The sequence below is a fragment of the Dama dama genome, chromosome 30, assembly GCF_033118175.1.
Source record: "Dama dama isolate Ldn47 chromosome 30, ASM3311817v1, whole genome shotgun sequence".
In the NCBI taxonomy this organism is placed as follows: domain Eukaryota; kingdom Metazoa; phylum Chordata; class Mammalia; order Artiodactyla; family Cervidae; genus Dama; species Dama dama.
This window is the reverse complement of record NC_083710.1, coordinates 53,213,644-53,235,067: the sequence shown is the minus strand read 5'-3', so window position 1 is coordinate 53,235,067 and position 21,424 is coordinate 53,213,644. Positions and strand designations below refer to the sequence as shown.

At 40.7% G+C, this 21,424-nt stretch overlaps 1 protein-coding gene across 6 annotated transcripts in view; it reads right to left on the bottom strand.

The window, feature by feature from the left end:
• Positions 1–3,524: 3,524 nt before the first annotated feature.
• Positions 3,525–21,424, bottom strand: part of LMO7 (LIM domain 7) — a 212,263-nt gene continuing 194,363 nt past the window's right edge. For 4 of the 6 annotated variants that reach the window (XM_061133687.1, XM_061133686.1, XM_061133682.1 and 1 more), the window contains 11 exons: positions 21,303–21,328; positions 20,582–20,686; positions 16,462–16,554; positions 15,649–15,962; positions 14,662–14,727; positions 12,531–12,583; positions 9,705–9,918; positions 8,777–9,055; positions 6,829–6,937; positions 5,658–5,760; positions 3,525–4,290 (listed from right to left, as the gene is read on the bottom strand). In XM_061133687.1, coding sequence (XP_060989670.1) covers positions 4,268–4,290; positions 5,658–5,760; positions 6,829–6,937; positions 8,777–9,055; positions 9,705–9,918; positions 12,531–12,583; positions 14,662–14,727; positions 15,649–15,962; positions 16,462–16,554; positions 20,582–20,686; positions 21,303–21,328 — 1,385 coding nt within the window. In that variant the 3' untranslated portion in view covers positions 3,525–4,267. The remainder of the gene's footprint in view (positions 4,291–5,657; positions 5,761–6,828; positions 6,938–8,776; positions 9,056–9,704; positions 9,919–12,530; positions 12,584–14,661; positions 14,728–15,648; positions 15,963–16,461; positions 16,555–20,581; positions 20,687–21,302; positions 21,329–21,424) is intronic. The other 2 variants (XM_061133683.1, XM_061133685.1) reach the window with 1 other exon arrangement.

The window sequence follows — 21,424 nt, the reverse complement described above, 5'->3', positions numbered from 1 at the left end:
AACAGATGAGACTAGAATTGAGTTTTCTTGCCTTTAGATGGAATGGGACTCTAAGTAGACATTAATTTGGACTCCCCATGGACTATAGCCCACCAGGCTCCTCTGTCCAATGGATTTTTCAGGCATGAATACTGGAGTAGGTTGTCATTTTGTTCTCCAGAGGACCTTCCCAGAGATAGAACCTGGGTCTCCTGCATTGCAGGTGGATTCTTTACCAACTGAGCCACTAGGAAGCCACTTTATGAACTATAAAATCATAAATAATTTAAATTATAAAAATGTTAATTTTCTTAACAGATTTCCTAGTTATTTAATAGTATGAAAATACCACACTTGGTACCTACCACGTCCCTAATAAATCTGGCACCTAGTGAATACTGGATAAAAGCCTGTTAAAGGTGAACTCAAGTCATGGGCAAGGCTCTTTCCTGGCTTCTCTCTGCACTTTCATTGGCCTCCTCTTCAGCTGTGAGCTATATTCCTAACACCAGAACTTAAAACGTATCCAGAATGAAGGTAACATGGACATCGTATACCTCATAATACATCCGAACTTGAAATTGACACAAATCTAGCATCTTACAATTAATAGATCCCAGGAAGCTAGTCTAATTTGAAGGTAGAAATGGATTTAAGAACACACAGGACTTGCAAGTTTGACCCAGGAGTTCTCTTGGCCATCTTGGATGGCCATTTTCCTACTGCCACAGGACAGGCTGAAAGGGCAAGTGAGCTTCTGACACATGTAAGAGAAACTTTCTATTTAGCCTGAAATGGCAGCAGGCAGATCAGTGCCTTCCAATGTAGGTCTGTGACACTGAATTCATCATAGATCTAATAAAGCACTTTAGCTATTTAAAAACAAACAAACAAACTTTAAAGTAACTCAAACAGCACACAAAAATATGTAAGTTAAAACCTGAGTGTAACTTAGAAATTAGCACTGTTGCACCCATTGCCTGACTTTAATAGGTCTCTCCTATGGAATTTTAAATAAGTCCTTTTATTCCAGTCTAATTTTAATAGCAAGGAGTTTTGATAATCTTTCACAGGATTGTGCTATAAAATTGGTATTGGAAAATACTCTCCAGGATGAGCTTTGAGGATCTTTACAGTGTACATATTAAAAAGCTTTATACAGAATCACCAAGAGATTGACTGGGTCAACTGTATGTATTAAACAATATATCATGAGATTACAGTATATAACTCCACAATCTTAAAGTTTAAAAATTCAATCATAAGATGAGCATTTAACCCACTATTCCCTTTCATGAATTTTTATATAAGAAATCGAAAGATGGATGGGTCTGTTTTTCACACTTTGTATTCACAAAGTATTCAGAAGTACTCAGAAATTACCCAGGTTACCAATTTTTTGCCTCATCACCACCATGAGCTGATATTTTATATTTGTTTGAAGAGATTAAATTTCCTCATATGAGTACTCCCTCACATGATCCTTGGTGGGTATCATCCAAGGAAAATATTCTCATCCCTTCCCCCTTGTTCTGATAGTGTTAAGAAACTCACTGATTGACAAACTTTTAATTTTGAAAGACAAGGTCTCACTCAATGCAAGCACTCAATTTTTAAGAGAATTTACAAAGACTGACTATGGTCAATGTTGTTTGACCCCCAACATTACTCCACCAAACTCCCATTAGTTAGCAATACCATGAGTGGGAAATTGATTCTCACTTTAAGGGGGTCTCCTGGTTTAAAAATGGGCAAACAACCCCAGCCTGGCCTATGAGAAGAAAGCGGTTTTGTTAATGGCTTCTGGAAAAGCTGCCCTATACACTTAACAGCAATGAAGGATCAGTGTCTCTTCCCGTGAACATGAACAAAGAAGCATGGAGCCTGTCCACCATCTTGCAACGATGGTATTAAGTAGCCTGAGGATCAGCCAGCGCTGTGTGGCTAAACAGCCTGAGGTGAATGATGGTGGGTCTTGATGATATTAGACTTCTGGATAAATTGACATTCTTGACTTTCTCTCAGGTGAAGAAATGGACTTATACTTAAGTCAATTTGAGCATGCAAATGAACAAACTTTAACAGATGTCATTTCTTTCTATTTAAACCCAAACTCCTGCTGCAAACTACCTTCACCTCTTTCTTTTCCTTGTATGTCAACACTTCAGTATGCCCAAAACAGAACACATCTCCTCTCTCTACAATATCAGTCTCTACACTGCCCAGGCTTCGGGTCCCACGGTTACTATTTTGCTTCTCTTTAGGTCCTGTTACATTTTTGAGTCACAATCTCTCATATACTGATTTATTCCTTTTTGCAGTCTCATCACCCCATGTCAGATTGTTACCACTCCGTGGAGACATGATCCCACATAGTATATCCAAGGATCTCCTCATTCTTCTGGCAAAATAGGCCAAAGTGCGTGTGGTTTTGATTGGAATACAAAGTAAGGGAGACTCTCTGGGAGTTTGACCCCACCTGAGAAATAGTATTTTGTTCCTTCATCATGCTCTATCTGCGAAGATTATATCGACTCTAAAAATGAAATTCAAATAACTCCGCCACAAAGCTGCTTCAACTCCCTTAGTGCAAATGTCTCATGGATTCTTACACGTTGGATTTCTCTCATAGCCCTGGTCATTTCTATCAGGCGCTAGAATTCTTTGGGTACATACCTTTCCCCTCCATGAAGTTATATATTTCTAATGTATCTCAGTACTGTTCTCATATCCCAGAATTATCAATTCTAGTTTCATCACTATGAAGGATTCAAGTAAGTTTATACTTTTGCTTGACACATGCTAAAGTTCAATATTCTTGCACTCTCATGCCACATTTCTAAAACATTAGTCTATATTTTTGCCCTATATATGTTCAAAAATAATCTCCTCTTATTACCAAAGGAGCAAAAGAATAGGTAAAGATTCACTGCGAATCATTCAACAATTCATCATTCACTTCACCTCTTACCATAAAAACATATTGCATTCAAAAGCAACTTTCCATCAAAAACAAAGTTTCTTGTTAAAATTTTTCAGAAGAAACAATATCACAATTACAGTTATAGTTTCATAGGTATACACATGTCAAACTTGTCACTGTACAGTTTACATTTGTGCATTTTATTGTATATCAATTTATACCTCGGTAAAGATGCTAAAGGGAGAAGGAAATGGCAACCAACTCCAGTACTCTTGCCTGGAGAATCCTGTGGACAGACAGAGGAGCCTGGAGGGCTGCTGTCCATAGGGTCGCACAGAGTCGGACACGACTGAAGTGACTTAGCATGCATGCATGCATTGGAGAAGGAAATGACAACCCACTCCAGTATTCTCGCCTGGAGAATCCCAGGGGCAGGGGAGCGTGGTGGGCTGCCGTCTATGGGGTCGCACAGAGTCAGACATGACTGAAGGGACTTAGCATCAGTAGCAACAACAAAGATGCTAAAAATAAAATTTAGTATCAGAAAAGCCACACACTGAAACATAATTAAAAGCCTTGGAAGGCAGACAAACACAGATACACAAAGAAAAGGAAACACTCCTTAAATGCATCAAGCTTTATTTACAAATGCAGTTGTACAGAAAGGCTCACTAGTTTCTGAAGAAAACTTCTGGCATACAAACCATGATAATTTTCATGAATGAAAAGAAGCAGCTTTCTACTGAGAACTGCTTAGCAACAATTCTGGTGAAGAAAATAGAGCTCCCTCATCAAACAAATAAAATGTTACATAAGCTAAAAAAAAAAAAAAATTAACCATAATATTACATAAATGAAAAGAAGGATATGCAAAGCAAATTTGGAAGTGGATTTTAGTAAAATTTTCCATATGGCTCTGCATTAATTTAGTATATTTTATAATAAACAAAGCAAATGCCATTACATATTTATATTAACTATTTCAAATAATGTTTCAGAGTTTTAAAAAAAACAATAAAATAACCCTCTTCAAAACACCGCTTAGAAAGTCAATCAGATCATTATCAGCCTCAAAAAAAATTTTTTTTTAAGTTCTTGTTTTTTCCTGTGCTTTTATGATGCTGAATTCAAAAAGGAAATACTGCACTTTTTGCCACACATCATTACCGTCTTATAAATAAACAACAAAAATACAGGTTCTACCAAGACTATAATGCTCTGATGTAATCTAAAGAGGTCAGAAAAAGTGTTATTCTTTTTAAAAAAACAGAGCGAAAGGATGTTACAACATGTGTTTATAGATCTATATCAGCGGCAACCACCTCTTCCTCTATCTGCAGCAGGGCTTTCGGGTGGAGGCTGACATCACATGGCGGTTGGCCGTCCAGCTGATCAGGCAAGGAGAGAAGAAAGAAAAGCACTTAGATTCAGAAACACTCGAATATTGCCACTGGGATTCATAGTAGGAATGGCTCAGAGAATGACCCCATGAGGTAGAAAGAAGAACTCTGTTACTCACTTAGGATAAAGCTAGGCAAACCCACAAAGTCTGGGTTCACAAGTCTTTTCTTTGCAAAAATGGGAGTAAAAATTAACTGCTGATACAGAAACAAGTTACACTCAACTCTCTGTTATTTGTCCTGGAGGAGAGAAAAGGCATGGGCAGTTTTTCCACGTTGATTCCAAAAATCAATTATATTTGGCTTTGGAATTTGAACTAAAGAGAGGAAAGCTCACACACATACACACACTCCCCCCATTTCATGCCCAGCCTTGACAGTCTCCAGCCTCAGTGCTGGCATCCAGGAATGGCCTGGACCAATGGCAAAAGAAGGCTCAAAACACGCTGACAGATAAGAGAGAGTTGACTGGGCTGATGCCATTTCCAAAGCACTCTTCACAGAAAGGCCACATAAATACCTCAGAGCTCAAAAGCATATGGTTTTGCTGATACCACTTGTAACCAACACCCTTTCACAATAAGGAAGAAACACATGTTACCAGCATCAAGGCTCAAAATATAAAAAGGAGGAATGGTAGTCTTTATGTAGCTATAAACAACAGGCGATCCAATTATGCTATCCGATATTTTATAGCACACTTACAGGCAAAAACATGCTTCGACACAAAATAGCATGTGAAGTTTTTTAAAAACCCAGTTTTTTCAAAAATGACGCTGAAAGACTATGCAATCAGAATTAATGCTCTCTTTTTAAACTACTGTCCATGTTGACAGGATATGATTATATCGTAACAAACATATACAGACTACACTTTATTCTCCTTTTAAACCACAGTCTTTAAGTTGGTCATATTCTAAATCACATAATCAGACCCACATTGGTAAATAATAGAAATCAGCTAAAACTATGAGGGGCCAATCCTTAGCCAAGCAACAGATGAGAGGCTGTACAGAAGACTCCTTTTAACTGACTTGATTTGCACCCTTGAGTCATTAGAAATTTCTCCGGACCCTGAGCAGACTGAACTGCACTGAACATTGTCCTGACTCCCCAGTTGGCATCCATCTCCAGGTCCTCGGCCCCACACCCAACCCCATGGAGCTGGAACCTGAGAACTGACCCACTGACCCCTTCACCGGACCCTCTTTGAAGGGGACAGAGTGAGATTCCTAAAGCCTGGAGCTCTAGGGCAGAGAGCTGGAAGAGGAGCTGGTCGGAGGTTCAGGGAAGTACATGGGAACCCGTGCTCTCTGTAAAAGACAAGAAATTTTCTCCCTGATTTGCTCTCTTACATTTGAATCTGAGATAGCAGTCGTTGCAGTACAGTTGGTTGTTTCGGATTCTGACTTCGGCTCCTGAGGAAGAGCCTCCGAGGTCACGCTCGCAGGCCACACACTGGGAGACAAACAAAAACAACAGGGAACACCCACACTTAGCTTAAGAACCCTTGGGAACACTCCCAGGGTGGGGGAATAAAATGAGCAAAATAAAATGCAGTTTCTAAGTGCTTAGAGACATTTCAGCAAAGGGGGAAAAAAAAAAGGCCAAAAGATAATTAGGTTAAAATGAAGCCTGCTGGATGAGACATGAAAGAATTCATAAAGCCAATTTTAAGAGCCAAGATTTCATTCTAACTATACCAAAAGAGTAGACATGATTCATTGATTGGCTTAAAGAAGCAAACGCTTCCTTTCTCCCAGAGGATGGACAGGATTAAGCACCATGGGAAGCAACTGGCCAAGGGCAAGAAGACTAGGTTCTGGCTCTCTGCCCTGGAGTGGGCCATCCGGGCATCCCCATGAGTGTTCACACATGGTGCTTTCCCAAAATACCCATGGCTGGGTATTTTGGCTCCACATGCTCAAACACTAATAATTCTGACTCATTCTGTTATGTCAGGGAACAACCCGAGCCAGAGTCAGACAAGCTTAAAACAAGTTGAGCTCTGCAGGACGCCAGGATCAACAACCAGAAGTTCTCTCTCTGGCCCAACACAAGTTCAAGAATCAAATAACTGTGTCTCTAAAGACAGATACTGCAAAATAAGGCAGTTATATAGCCTTACTTCTTTCTTATGTGTAAGAACCCCTTAGCTGCAACTGTAAAAATATTTACAATGTAATTTCTTTCACATTCTCCCTATTGAAAGCTAGGTTTCTGAACAACTCATAATTTACATCCCCATGCTGTTAATAATCATAGCAGCATGTTAGAGGAAGCATTTATGCACTGTAAACTTTACTTATAGAATCTTAGGTTGGAGATAGGAAGCGCATGGTGCCCCCAGGGTCAAGGTGTGAGGAGGCAGCAGCAGGAGGAGGCCATTTGTGATTCCAAGGGCAGTGCAGACGACGGAGGCAGCACCTAGCTTGTTAGTGGCGGGTCCACACCCAGCGCTGAAAGAAGCCATGCGCTCTCCAAGCAAAGCGTTGCAGGTCTGCAGGCTGTTTGGCTTAGTCTCACCTTAAAACAATGCAAATGATAACAAAGACCCAGGGACTCGATGATCATGGCGGCTCCTTTGCCCAGAATGTTATGACAGAAGGAGCACACTCGCTTCCCACTGACCGACCTAGACGAAGGATGAGAATGGGAGGGAGGCTTTCATCTGTTTCAAACCTCTCATCTAAAAACCACATTCCTGTATTAACACGAACCATCCTTTATGAAAGTCTTTATATATCCACGGGAGGAAAGCTTTCACCAGCCAACCAATTATGGCTCAATTATACTGTACCTTGAAGGATCTCCACAATGGCTCTGGTACCCTTGACACCTAGTTACAGAAATGAACGATTTCTGTCATCGGTCCATTCTGCTATCTCCCTTAGGCCACATCTGTCCTCAGCAAGGTTCTCATGCCCTTCTGATCCAGGTAAAGCCACCGAAGCACATCCCTTATCATGTTCTTTGCTTACTGCCACTAAAAGAGCATCCCCAGCTACTTCCAAGAGGCACTGCAAGTCTATTAAACCTATCATCTCACCCTTACTTTGTCAACCTCCTTCTCATTCACCCAATAATCTAGTTAAACAGAAGCATTTCCTTAGTGCTTTCCTTAATGCCTCTGGCTTACTGGACTGCCTCTGCGAAGAATGACATGAAAACTACTCCAGCTAGCATTCAGACAGGCATGGTGAGTCTCTGCTTTGCTTTGTTTACAAGTCTTATCTCCTCTCCCAGGCAGGAAGGTGAAGGTTACTTATCTCTGCATCCCGCAGGATGGGCACAGCACTTCAGTGTCACTGCAAAGGGTGCTGCTGTTGAATGTCCCATGTTCGAGCACCTTGTACTCTAGAGAGAGACCTTTTCAGGGCAGAGAAACCCACAGCCCTGTCTCCTTTCTGCTTTCCAAGGGCAGGATTCTCAGTAAGTAAACACTCACTTACGGAGTACTTAAGTAAGTACTCTCTCCTCTGCCTTCCCCTGATTCTGTTCTTCCTTCCAAATTTACCGTGAATCTTCATCACTCCTTCCCTCAATTCAAACTCCCTGAGACACATTATAGCTGGAATAAAAATATCTTCTCTGAATGAAATCCTTTAGTTGATAGCTTTAAAAAAATCTCAATATTAATCGTTGTGTTTCTACTTTTCAGTATTTCATCGGCGTTACAGGCTGGGAGAGTTCCCTTCAGGTCTCAGCAGAAACACTGCTAGATGTGGTTTCATGAAGCCTCAGGGATCTGTGGAGAAGCTACACAGACCTAAAACCCCAACACATGTTGATGTCTGAGCTCTACTCCATATCAAAAAACAAGACCCACCACTCTAACGCTCACAGTTCCCACAGCATATGCCCTGCAGGATTCAGTTGAAGTAATCTCAGCAAGATGCTGACCAGCCAGATAAGAGACAAGCAATGGTTTTAGAAATCAAAAGCCCCAAATGCAATAAATAACTTGAGAATTTTTAAAGCCAGCTTGCACAAAGTTCCACAGATGATGGGGCTAGGTTACAATGTCCTTTACACTCAGTCTCTATAAAATGAGTGTATATTACAGTCCCATTAAAACAGTCCAACATTTTAGAGTACTGCTTTTACTCATCACTTTGCCATGCATTCACAAGCTACTGTACGTTTTTATGATTCCACAGCTGGGAATCTATTTAGGTCTGTCTGCATTTGAGACACTGACAACAGGCCCAAGTAAATGAGACAGTGGCAGAGTCATAACATTTTAAAGGCCTCCATGGCTTCATAAGACATCCATAAATACCCTTGGGTTGCCATGGAAAGGCATTAAGGAAGCCTTCTGAATTGATCTGGGAAAGGAACACTAAATGTGACACGTTCAAAAAGCCTTGTTTTTCTTTTTCGTTGGAATGCTTGGATGAGATCTGGGGAAACTTTTAATGAAAACTACCCCTCAAGTCTAAAGAAAGAAAAAGGAAAACGCTAAGGGCCTCACCTGTTGCGTGGCTGGGAGCCTGGCTGCTGAGCCGCAGGGGAATGGCTGCGCGGTGTGGGGGATGGGGCGGTGGTCTTCACAGAGCCGGCTGAGGGAGGGGGGATGCTGGAGGAGGGGTTCCGCATGTAGGCACGGTTTGATGTGGACAGCAGCTGAGGTGGGGGGTGACGGAAGTCCTGGACGGAAGAAGAGGCATAGACTCCTGACGGCTGACTGAGCCCAGGGGACTGTCGCCAAGAATTGGTTCTTGGGGAATCCAGGTTATCCAGAGATTCACCTCTGAAACACAGAAAGGATTCATCAGCTTATCAGCAGTGGAAATAATGAACAAAAGTAGCTTCAGTATTCATTTACCCCAGATACCTCTGCTAAGTTCATCCTCTCATCTGCAATTAATTTCTATCTACATATTTTCCTTAAAGTTGCAAATACCAGGTTTCCACACTTTGTGAACACCATTTTCATAATTCCAATCTAACCGTTATCTTATTAGAAACAGAGGCTTCATTTTTTTAAAATCATCATTCAAGGAAGCACTAAGCCCGTCAATTATTTAAATGCCTGGAATCACACATCAGAACTCCACATCCAGCCTTGCAACCTCCTAGCCACGTGGTTTTGTCTGCATGCATTCCTTACTCAAGCCACAGCTTCTTTGTGGAAAAGCAGAATTACCACTCCTGCCTCAAGACACTCTTCCCGGATGAAGTGAGATGATGTAGATAAACTGCCTGCCATGGGTCTGCCACTAATCAGTGCTCCGGGTCAAGTGCCCAATGACATTGGTTCTGCTTCTCTCTCTCTCACAAAATCTTATGTAAGAGAAGAAACGATGACATCTCTTTCATCCAAAGTAGCCAGCACGCCTAGAAATTAAATATCTGCACATCAGTACAGAAAGGGAAATCATTCCAAAGATGTCTCACACCTTCTCATAATCCCCGGCAGACAAATAGGCTCTTTGTTGACACTGGAACTGCGCTGTCGGATCCAGCTGTTGTCGTCATAAAGGGAGGTTCTCTTCCTCATTTCTTGGAGGATTTGCTGTCTCTCCAACTCAGCTCCTGATGGCGCTGGTTCCTTCTTCGAGCTCTTCTGTGATGAGCTACTGTTCCCACTTCGGTCTGCGTATCTATTGCTTCCTAAATTAAAAATATCGAAAGCTGCAGGATTAGTGCATTAAAAACAAGGATAGTAGATAAATCTCCAAATACAGTAGATCCAAAAAAAGAAAGTGACAGTGGGCACACAGGCTCACATTATCAATTCTCAATGAGACTGCTGCCTCAGAAGATGAAGCAACAGACTCTCCTGTCCCTGGAAATTCCAATTCCAGTCCCAGAGGCATATCAGGGGGACACTGGGGAAAACTAAGAAGCTGCCTAAAAAGGTCTTGGTCTTGATTTCAGCAGTATTAAATGACAAACTGCTCACCCAGAAAGTTTCTCTTCCATTATTTCCTTCCTTCCTGAATTAAAATTAGTCAAGCACCTGCTCACTGAATGCTTGCTGTGATAATTCTGCAAGGGAACAGGGCTTTCTATTCTTTCAAAAAATGTACACTCACCCTGGGGAGAGAGCCAAGACATAAAGGCATATACCTCCAGCTGGCAAGGGGCTCTCCTGGTGACTCAGATGGTAAAGAATCCGCCTGCAATGTGGGAGACCTGGGTTCAATCCCTGGGTTGAGAAGATCTCCTGGAGAAGGGAACGGCTACCCACTCCATTATTCTGGCCTGGAGAACTCCATGGACTATATAGTCCATGGAGTCGCAAAGAGTCGGACACAACCGAGCAATTTTCACTTTCTTTTCTTTCCAGTTGACATGGTGCAAGTCTTCATGATGTTAAGTCACAGAATAAGTCATGACCAGACCATAGGAATGACAGCATACTCAATCACTGAAATGGCTTTTGTGAAACTGAAAAATAGCCAAGTAATCCAAATGATGGCTAAGGAATGTTATCAGACTTGTATCTCTCTTTTTTTTTTTTGGACTTGTATCTCTTTTAAGAGAACTGACAGACTGGTAGTTTGGATGTTGAATTTATGAATGACAATTAAGTCAGGTTTTATCCTTTAGAATAAAAAGTTTTGTCTCCTTAAATTTGCTGATAAATTCCTGATTTGAGTAAAACATCCATAATTTTGAGGGAACCTCCCCATTTTAACTTGGATTAGGAAATTTCACCTAAGGATTTTTCATTTGCTCTCCAGATTCATGGCTATTGTCTTTCTTTCAAAATTCACTCTGCCATAGTTTATCTTCCAGGAAGCAATGAGCAAGGCCACCAAAAATTTCTTATACACATCTATGTTTACATTGGTACATACACGCATCTTATCAATTTGGTCAGATTTAGAATAAAATGTTTTCTATTTTAAAGATGCCTTACTGGAATAACCAAGTTTTCCAACAAAATATTTGATAACATCTACTGTGTGCTATTCAGGGGAGAAAATATATGTACAAAAATAGCCAGATCAATAACACAAGTCACAAATATTAAGAAGACTATTTCCGAGAGTCATACTTGTTATTACTAACAGGTCATGTGTTTACTTTCAAATGAGAATATGATCACTGTATGTTAAAAATGTTTCATGGCAGATGAAAGTACTTAAACTTTTATTTTAATGGTGACCTCGGGGCACAGGGGAGAAGAAACTGGAAATCCAAACAGGTAAGACCAGAGGAGCCAGATCAGAAAGCATCTGATAAGTTGGAAAATGAGAGAATAGTTTGGTTATAGTTAAGGGACCCTTATGGGGAAAACAATAGGCCAAACAGTTTAAACTAGGACCAGATAATGAAAGGTTCCCTGTGTTAAGAGAAAGGGGGTGATCATGAAACCTACTAGAAACTACAAATTCTACAAGCTTTAACTCAAGGTTGTAAACTAGCTGCCATCAGACCACTGGGGCCTGTGGATATTGTTTGGCTCACAGCAGGTTACACAATTTTTTAAATTCCTGGTCAAACTTCCTGGTCAAAATTCCTTAAAATAAAAATTCAGACTTTTTTTTTTTACTTCTGTTTTTCAATAAAAGAGTTGGCAATCACAAGTTTGTATCTTCCCATATGGCGGTGACAAACTGGAATGGGGGAGTAGTCTTCCACTTAAATGGGCATGTCCGTCACTTCCACCTCACCCTACAGCTGGATCTTCAGTCATTTACATAACTGACCAACACCTTCCTAACTCAAAGCCTGGTAGGCAAACTCTGCTTAAAATGGTATTTCTGGTTAGTTTTCTTCCCTTAGTTACATAACCTCAGTGATCTATGGTCCAGAAATTCACGTTATACTAAAAATATCAGGTTCCAAATTGCTTTTGCCAAGTTAGTGAAATCATCATTTTGAGTTTTTTGCCATCTTGTCATTTACATGTCCAGGTTCAGGTTTATATACAATTTCCTGGTTTGCTGCAGAAAATTACTGTCCCAATTCTTGGGGGCAAAATAAAATCCACTATTACCAAACGGTATTAGCATCACTTTGCAAATTTTTCACATAATTTCTAAGGTATCTATAATCATTTTAATCTTGCAGTACTCCCTCCATTATAAACTAAAGCCAAAATAAGCACAAGATAATTCTGCTCTGATATGTAAATTCTAGAATTCCGTAGTATTTCAAATATGTAATCTTAATGAACCTGAAATGTCTTGACCTTAAAAATAGTAATCATAGGGTGTGATAGCATAGCTAAGCAGTCATGCTGAAGAATTTTGAAAAAAATTCACATTTACCATTTTTATTTGTGGGGAAATCGTCCAATTCAGTAGTAGATCTGGATTTATTCCTAAAACATAGAACATATTACTACATATATCTCATGAAGAACAGTCTTTTCATATTTATGAAGTAAGAACAGCAAAAAGATTATTTTTAAAGCAGTTGATTTATTTTCCATGTCTGTTGAGACCCGTATTTATTTTCATATCAAGGAATTCTTCATGTTGTACAAACTAGCAGAAAATGGTGACATCTCTAAAGAGAAAAGAGCATGATGCTAGACACAGACAGAAGCATGTGACAATCCTCTCCGTTTGATGACTGAAATCCTATGACTTTTTGGAATGACTTGAATACTCTGACCCTCTTCTCTACCAGATATCAATCTTACCAGGCCATATGAAGCATCTATTATCAGACAGCCTAACATCAGACTGTCAATGCTTCCTCCATGCTCCCAAGGGTTAAGAAGTCAACTTAGGGGCCTTAGGGTCCTACTCTGACACAGTAACTCATCAAATGCCGTCTTAGCATTCCAAAGAGGTGCCGGAGCACACTGGCATCGGCAACTTCTGAAACGGCCTGATTCTGTGATGGTAAACTTGGGTCTATATATTAATACATGCTCATCTCATTCTCCCTTTCTGGGCACAATTTCAAATACTAGTAATAATAACAAATAATAATATATAATGTGCATTATCATATATATATATATGCACATTTATAACATATTAATACAGCATATAATTATGTGCAACACAAAATGTATCATAACTGTTAGCAACATTGATGAATGGTTTCATTTGCATTAACACAGAAGAAAATGCTTTTAATGCATGATGTCTAGCTATACTCCTTAATGCCTCTAGGGCGTGCTTTATCACAACTGCCTAGAATATTTCCTATTTTCTGGGATTCCTTAAGTTTCCTTTCTCAGCAATCTAATTATTTTCTCAAGGTAATGAGCTACATACATGAGACTTACTTAAATATATAAATAAATCATATCTTTAAAAAAGAAAGATACACATTTTAATGATCTAAAGTTATTCAGAAACAATGACTGTAAATAAGGTCATCCATCACTAGAAATTTTTTCTAGCTTAATGTCAGCTCATTACTACCTTTGTGTATATTCCTTTTCTTTTCCCTTACTAGTCTTGAGTCCTATTCAGTCATCCTGGTCGTGTATAAAGATGAGTCTTCCCCTATCTCTAAGATAAACTTGCTAAAGAAATTTTAGCTGTGAAATCACAAATTAATAGTCATATAACAGATAAATACAGACTTTTCAGAAGTCCTAAATGATCTCAAGAGTGCAAAGCATTTTTAAAACTACTTTAAAATATCAAATTTAATGTTTTAGGATATGTATAACTTTTCAGGTATCTGAAATCCGATCTTCATTCCCTGAAACTGACCAGTTCTCATCAAACTAAGAAAAAGTCTACAAGGTTCATTTCAGATGTCCGAATGGAACGTTCAGTAAACTCACGCTATTGCTTATAACTCCTTTAAAATAAAGCTCCAGGTAGATTGTAAAAACGAACACACTTTTTCTCTGTCCCTTCTGTTAGCGTTGTGGCTCCTCCCACAGAGGTAGGGTTCTTCTCCTCTCTGTGAACTTGGGCTGGGCTTGTGACTTTAGGTAACAAAATGTGGCAGAGCAATGGTGTGCCAGGTCAGATCTTAGACTACAAACTGCCTTGCATACTTCCTCTCTTTAATTCTCTCTCTTTTCCCTGTCTAGCCACATGTGGAAGAAACTGTACTGGCTTGCTGGATGTTGAAAGACACATGGCCCAGTTGCTCTCATTGCCCCAGCTGACAGCCAGTCAACTCCCAAAGCAGAATTGCTTAGTAAACTGGTGGTAGATACACTAGGAATCCAGTCAACTAAAAGAACCAGTGACTGAGTCTAGTCCAAAATGCTGACCCACAAAATCATAATCACGTCACTAAGTTTAGGGATAGTTGGTTATACAGCAAAAGCCAACTGATACAAAGATCAATCAGCAGGATATCTTTGTATCCCATAAAAGAGCAAGTGTTAACTTAGTCCTACGAAACACTTACACAAGCCCTCAGATACTCATCTGAAGCCAATTACTCCCACCAAATTACAAGTAAAGTTCTACACACCTGTCACTAGGAAGCAAACCTGAAGATTCTTCCTCTCTCTTTGGTATGTCATAGGAATCAATAGGCCTAAAAGATGGAAAAGGAGTTTATGGTCAAAATGTTAGAACTTAATGCCTTCTCAGAGTTCAAGAAATTAATATCAAAATAATGTTATGATAGCCTCTTTCTCAGAATGGTCTTTGAGTTGAAAACTAAACAAACAGAAGTATTTTAATCCATCTCTAAAGAAAACAGAGACCCACTACCATCAATAGACATTTGCAATTCATTCATCCTGCAAACATACACTAATTGCCTGCTATGTTTCAGTACTATTCCAGGCCTGGGCTGGTAAACAAAATAAACTTATTGGCCTCTTAATACATTTTAGTAGGATGGGCAGGTTAACAGAGGAGTAAATATATGCATAATGTAAAGCAGGCAAGTGCATACTGGAAAGAAAGGGTGAGGGAAGAGGCATGTATTTCAGGTGAGGTATTGTGCAAAGTCTGACAAGGTGATATAGGAGCAGAGACTTAAAGAAGATGGCTGAGCCACACAAGCATGTAAGGGAAGCCTTCTCCAGATACAGGGACTAGAAAATGTGAAAGTCTCAGGGCAGAATAAACTGGACATTTTTATGGAAGGAAAAGGAGGCCACTGTGACTGGAAGCAACCAAGTGAGGTGAAGAGTGGTAGGCAGCGGGGTAGACCAGAAAGCCAAGATGCAGCTCACCCAAGCTGCCTGGGCTTTGGTGAGGATGTTGGATGATGTTGTAATATGACAGGGAGCACCAGGGGAACTCGGAGCAGGAAGTCAGGTGACAAGCTCAGACGGACAATGGAAAGGGTTCACTCTGCCTGGGTTCCCCTGTGTAAAGGATGGACGGTGGGGAGCAAGAGGACCAAGTAGGTGCCTCTGAAGCAGGGAATGGATATGGCTGTATCCATTCAACTAAGCCAAGACAACTGAAAACCCACACGTGCCCTCTGGCCGTGGAGACAGACCTTCTGTACTGGTATATTTTGATGGAAGTTTCCCTCTCTTTCTCTGCCTGGCGCTTCTGCTCTTCCGCCTCACGCCGCTTCTGTTGCTGCTCTTCCTGATACGGCTGCTCCTTCCTCTCTCTCTCAAGAGTGAGCTGTTCCTGCAGCTTCTTCCTTTGGTCCTCATTCGCGTCTTCCTCCTGCTGCTGGTACCTCATCTTTTCCTCTGCCCGGGTTCCTTCCTTGTCAGGAGACTTGGACTCCTCACCCCTGGTGGCCAGGGCAGGCTCCCGGGCCATCAGAGAAATTCTGTTTGAGTTCAGGACCATCAGTTCCTACATGACCAGGGAGAAGAGAAACCCGCCTAAATCTGTGCATTTCTATCATTCCACAAAGACATGCCTATATTCAGCTTTAAATGATACTTATTGTAGTTGGCCCAGAATTCCACTTGAAATAATACATATAGTTTTATAGCTCAATCACATTGTTGTATGGAAGAAACTAAGACAATAATATGCTTTAATTTAAAATGTTCAAAAAAAAATAAAGAGTTTTATCACGGACAAAATCACATGTGGGGAGTGGAGTTGTAACACAGAAGAGGAAGACACACTTAAAGTCTACTGACAGGATTGCTTAGTGACACAGCAGAGCAATTAGGAGAAAGGCTGAAACGTCAAAGCAAAACTGTGACAAACCATAGCCCGGTACATTGAGAGAGTGACATAAGTGAATGTGTGACCAAAACCACGTGAAATGGGGTAGTTCCATTTTACAGGCGCTTTCCGCAACAAGGCAGGGAAGAAAGAAGACGACATGATCCAACACTACCTCATTCAAGTACTTGGAATTCTCTCTCTCAGCCTCCTGCTTAGCCCTCTGCCACTCTTCCCTCAGTTTTTCCTGTTCTCGTTGATATTTTTCCTATAAGATGAGATGGCATATTAATTAATTAATATGCTAACGATATTAAACAATCCCTTATTTGGATTTTGGCCCGTTCTACCCTCTACCTCCGTATTTTAAGACAGAGACATTGATTTAACCAATCAGATTTGCATCACTAAAGTAGAAAATAGCTCATATTGAGCTAAAATGCAGATAGGGAAGAGTAGACATTGGGAACTGAACCCACATCCACCTTTTCCCACGGCTGTAATTCATGGAAGCCCCCAGCTAACTGGAAGGGGCACTGAATTACTCTGCAATAGACCAAGCGTACAGTGTATGCGGGTAGGCCCTTACAAATCTATAGACCTCTCATGAGTAAGTAAAGCCACAAAATGATGGTGCTACATTGTCTAAAAATACTTGTTGTTCAATTGCTAAGTCATGTTTGACTCTTTGCAACCCCACAGACAGGGGTCTCCAGGTTTCTTTGTCCTCCACTATCTCCCAGAGTTTGCTGAAGTTCATGTTCATTGAGTTGGTAATGTTATCTAACCATCTCATCCTCTGCCACACACTTCACTTTTTGCCTGCAGTCTTTCCCAGCATCAGGGTCTTTTCCAATGAGTCAGCTCTTTGCATTAGGTGGCCAAAGTATCGGAGCTTCAGTTTCAGCATCAGTCCTTCCAACGGACATTCAGGGTTAATTTCCTTTAGCATTGTCTGGTTTGATCGTCTTACAGTACAAAAGTTTCTGAAGAGTCTTCTGCATCATCACAATTCAAAGCACCAATTCTTCAGCACTCAGCCTTCTTTATGTTCCAACTCTCACATCCATACATGACTACTGGAAAAACCATAGCTTTGACTATACAGACCTTTGTCAGCAAAGTGATGTCTCTGCTTTTTAATATGCTGCCTAGGTTTGTCACAGCCTTCTTTCCAAGGAGCAAGCATTTTTTAATTTCATGACTGCAGTCACCATCCACAGTGATTTTGAAGCCCAAGAAAATAAAGTCTGTCTCTGGTGGTGGTGGTGGTGTAGTCGCTAACTCGTGTCCGTCCGACTCTAGAGACCCCATGGGCTGTAGCCTGCCAGGCTCTTCTCTCCATGCGAGTCTTCTGGCAAGAATACTGGAGTGGGTTGCCATTTCCTTCTCCAGGGGATCTTCCTGACCCAGAAATTGAACGTGGGCCTCCTGCACTGCAGGCAGATTCCTTACTGACTGAGCTATAAGGAAAGACCCCTGCGAGGGAAGTCACTGCTTCCACTTTTTCCATTTGCCATGAAGCAATGGAACTGGATGCCATGATCTTAGTTTTTTAAATGCTGAATTTCAAGCCAGCTTTCTTACTGTCCTCTCTCACTTTCATCAAGAGACTTTTTTGTTCCTCTTCACTTTCTGCCATTAGAGTAGTATCATCTGTATATCTGAGGTTACTGATATTTCTCCTGGCAATCTTGATTACAACTTGTGATTTATCCAGCCCAGCATTTCATATGATATACTCTACATACAAGTGAAATAAGAAGGGTGACAATATATAGGCTTTTTGTACTCCTTTCCCAATTTTGAACCAGTCCGTTGGTCCATGTATGGTTCTAAATGTTGCTTCTTGGTCTGCATACAGGTTTCTCAGGAGACAGGTATGGTGGTTTGGTATTCCCATCTCTTTAAGAATTTTCCACAGTTGGTTGTGATCCATGTAGTCAAAGGCTTTTGTGTAGTCGATGAAGCAGTAGATGTTTTTCTGGGACTCCCTTGCTTTCTCCATGATCCAACAAATGTTGGCAATTTGATCTCCAGTTCCTCTGCCTCTTTGAAACTGAGCTTGTACATTTGGAAGTTCTTGGTTCACGTACTGCTGAAGCCTATCTTGACGGATTTTGAGCATAACCTTGCTAGAATGTCAAATAAGCACAACTGTACAGTAGCTTTGCCCCTATTTGAGATTGGAATGAAGACTGATCTTTTCCAGTCCTGTGGTGCTGCTGAATTTTCCAAATTTGCTGGCATACTGAGTGCAGCACTTTCACAGCATCATCTTTTAGGATTTGAAACAGCTCAGCTGGAATTCTGTCACCTCCACTAGCTTTGCTTGTAGTAATGCTTCCTAGGACCCACCTAACTTCACACTCTAGAATGTCTGGCTCTAGGTGAGTAACCACACCATCATGGTCATCTGGGTCATTAAGATCTTTTTTGTATAGTTCTGTTCTGCTTCTGTTAGAGGTCCATACCATTTCTGTCCTTTAATGTGCCCATCTTTGCATGAAATGTTCCCTTGGTATCTTCAATTTTCTTGAAAAGATCTCTAGTCTTTCCCATCCTATTGTTTCCTCTATTTCTCTGCATTGTTCACTAATGAAGGCCTTCTCATCTCTCCCTGCTATTCTCCGGAACTCTGCATTCATTTGGATGTATCTTTCCCTTTTTCCCTTGCTTTTCACTTCTCTTCTTTTCTCAGCTGTTTGTGAAGTCTCCTCAGACAACCTGTTTGCCTTCTTACATTTCTTTTGCTTTGGGATGGTTTTGGTCACTGCCTCCTCCACAATGTTATGAACCTCTGTTCATAGTTCTTCAGACACTCTGTCAGATCTAATCCCTTGAATCTATTTGTCACCTCCACTATATCATCTTAAGGGATTTGATTTAGGTCATACCTGAATGACCCAGTGGTTTTCCCTACTTTCTTCAATTTAAGTCTGAATTTTGCAATAAAGAGCTCACGATCTGTGAGCCACACTCAGCTCCTGGTCTTGTTTTTGCTGACTATATAGAGCTTCTCCATCTTTGGCTACAAAGAATACAATCAATCTGATTTCAGTATTAACCAACTGGTGACGTCCATGTGTAGAGTCATCTCTTGGTTTGTTGGAAGAGGGTGTTTGCTATGACCAGTGTGTTCTCTTTGGCAAAACTCTGTAATCCTTTGCTCTGCTTCATTTTATACTCCAAACATGTCTGTTACTCCAGGTATCTCTTGACTTCCTACTTTTGCATTATAACCCCCTATGATGAAAAGGACATCTGTTTTTTGTGTTAGTTGTAAAAGGTCTTGTAGGTCTTCATAGAAATGGTCAACTTCAGCTTCTTTGGCCTCAATGGTTGGGGCACAGACTTGGAATATTATAATGTTGAATAGTGTGCCTTAGAGACGAATCAAGATCATTCTGTCATTTTTGAGGTTGCCTCCAAGCACTGCATTTCAGACTCTTTTGTTGACTATGAGAGCTACTCCATTTCTTCTAAGGGATTCTTGCCCACAGTAGTACATATAATGATCATCTGAATTAAATTCACCCATTCCCATCCATTTTAGTTTGCTGACTCTTAAGATGTTGAAGTTCACTCTTGCTGTCTCTTACTTGACCACATCCAACTTAATTTGATTCATGAATCTAACCTTCCAGGTTCCTATGCAATATTGTTTTTTTTTTTTTGCAATATTGTTCTTTACAGCATTGGACTTTACTTTCACCACCAAACATATCCACAACTGAGCACTGCTTCCACTCTGGCCCAGCCGCGTCATTCTTTCCAGAGCTATTAGTAATTGTCCTCAGCTCTTCCTCAGTAGCATATTGAACACCTTCCAATCTGGGGGGCTCATCTTCTGGCATCATATCTTTTTGCCTTTTCAGACTGTCCATGGGGTTCTCCAGGCAAGAACAGTGGAGTGGGTTGCCATTTTCTCCTCCAGTGGACCAGATTTTGTCAGAACTCTTCACTGTGACCCATACGCCTTGGGTGGCCCGACGCAGCATGGCTCATTGCTTCATTGAGTTATGCAAGCCCTTTCGGGCACGACAAGGCTGTGATCCATGAAGGTGGCTAAAAATATACCCAGGGACTAATAAATAATTTAAAATGGATGACTCCAGAAATTTTCAAAAAGGAAAAGTATTTCATACAAAACATGCTACATATCAAAAGATTTGTTAATTATGTGGTTATCGGCTTTTCATTTTTGAAGTTGCTTCTTAATACCAGTTGACATTGAGCAGGAGGAGCTCTTAGAGCAAATGTAGCTCCTGCGGATCCACTCTGCTCTGCTCTACCTGAAGCAGCCGGTCCTGCTCCTTCTGCCATCTCTCCTGCCGCTTCCGCTCCTCCTCCGGATCCCAGGCCCAGCGACTTGGGGCACTGATGGTTGGGACTGGAAGCTGCCAGGTCGAAAGAGAAGAGGTGCAAACCAAGAAGAATACGTTACTTCATGAAGTCATCTACTGAAGTACTTTTGCATACATGAATTATTCAGATCACTCTTGGCCTACGCTGTACCAAAGGAGAATGGGCTTTATATTTCAAAGTAGGTCTCAACACAAATGGAACTCACCTAAGAAACAGAAAGAGATTCACAAACATAGACAACAGACTCCTGGCTGGCAACAGGGAGGGGGACGGGGGAATGGGTGAGGACTGGATTCAGAGTTTGGGATTAGAATATGCACAGTGTTTTATATAGAATGGATAAATGACAAGGTCTCATTGTATAGCACAGAGAACCACATTCAATATCCTGTAATAAATCATAATGGACAAAATATAAAAAAGAGCATATGTACATATAACGGAATCACTCTGCTGTACACTGGAAATGAACACAATATTCTAAGTCAACTATACTTCAATTAAAAAAAGGGTCTCTTCATATTGGAAAGGTCATTCCTGGATAAACTCTCACACAGCTTAAAGGAACAATAAGTGATGCTACCGTGCACTAATTCAGCCCCACCCAAGCCTCCTAGTTTATTCCAAAACCAAATGAAGACTACTTACATCAGGAACCACAGAATCGGAGCTTCCTATGTTACAGCATGTGGGCAAGGAAAGAATAAAAAAACAAGGTAAGTCTTCATTTCCATGAAATAATTCCCTTCAGAAAGTTGTATCACTAAGCT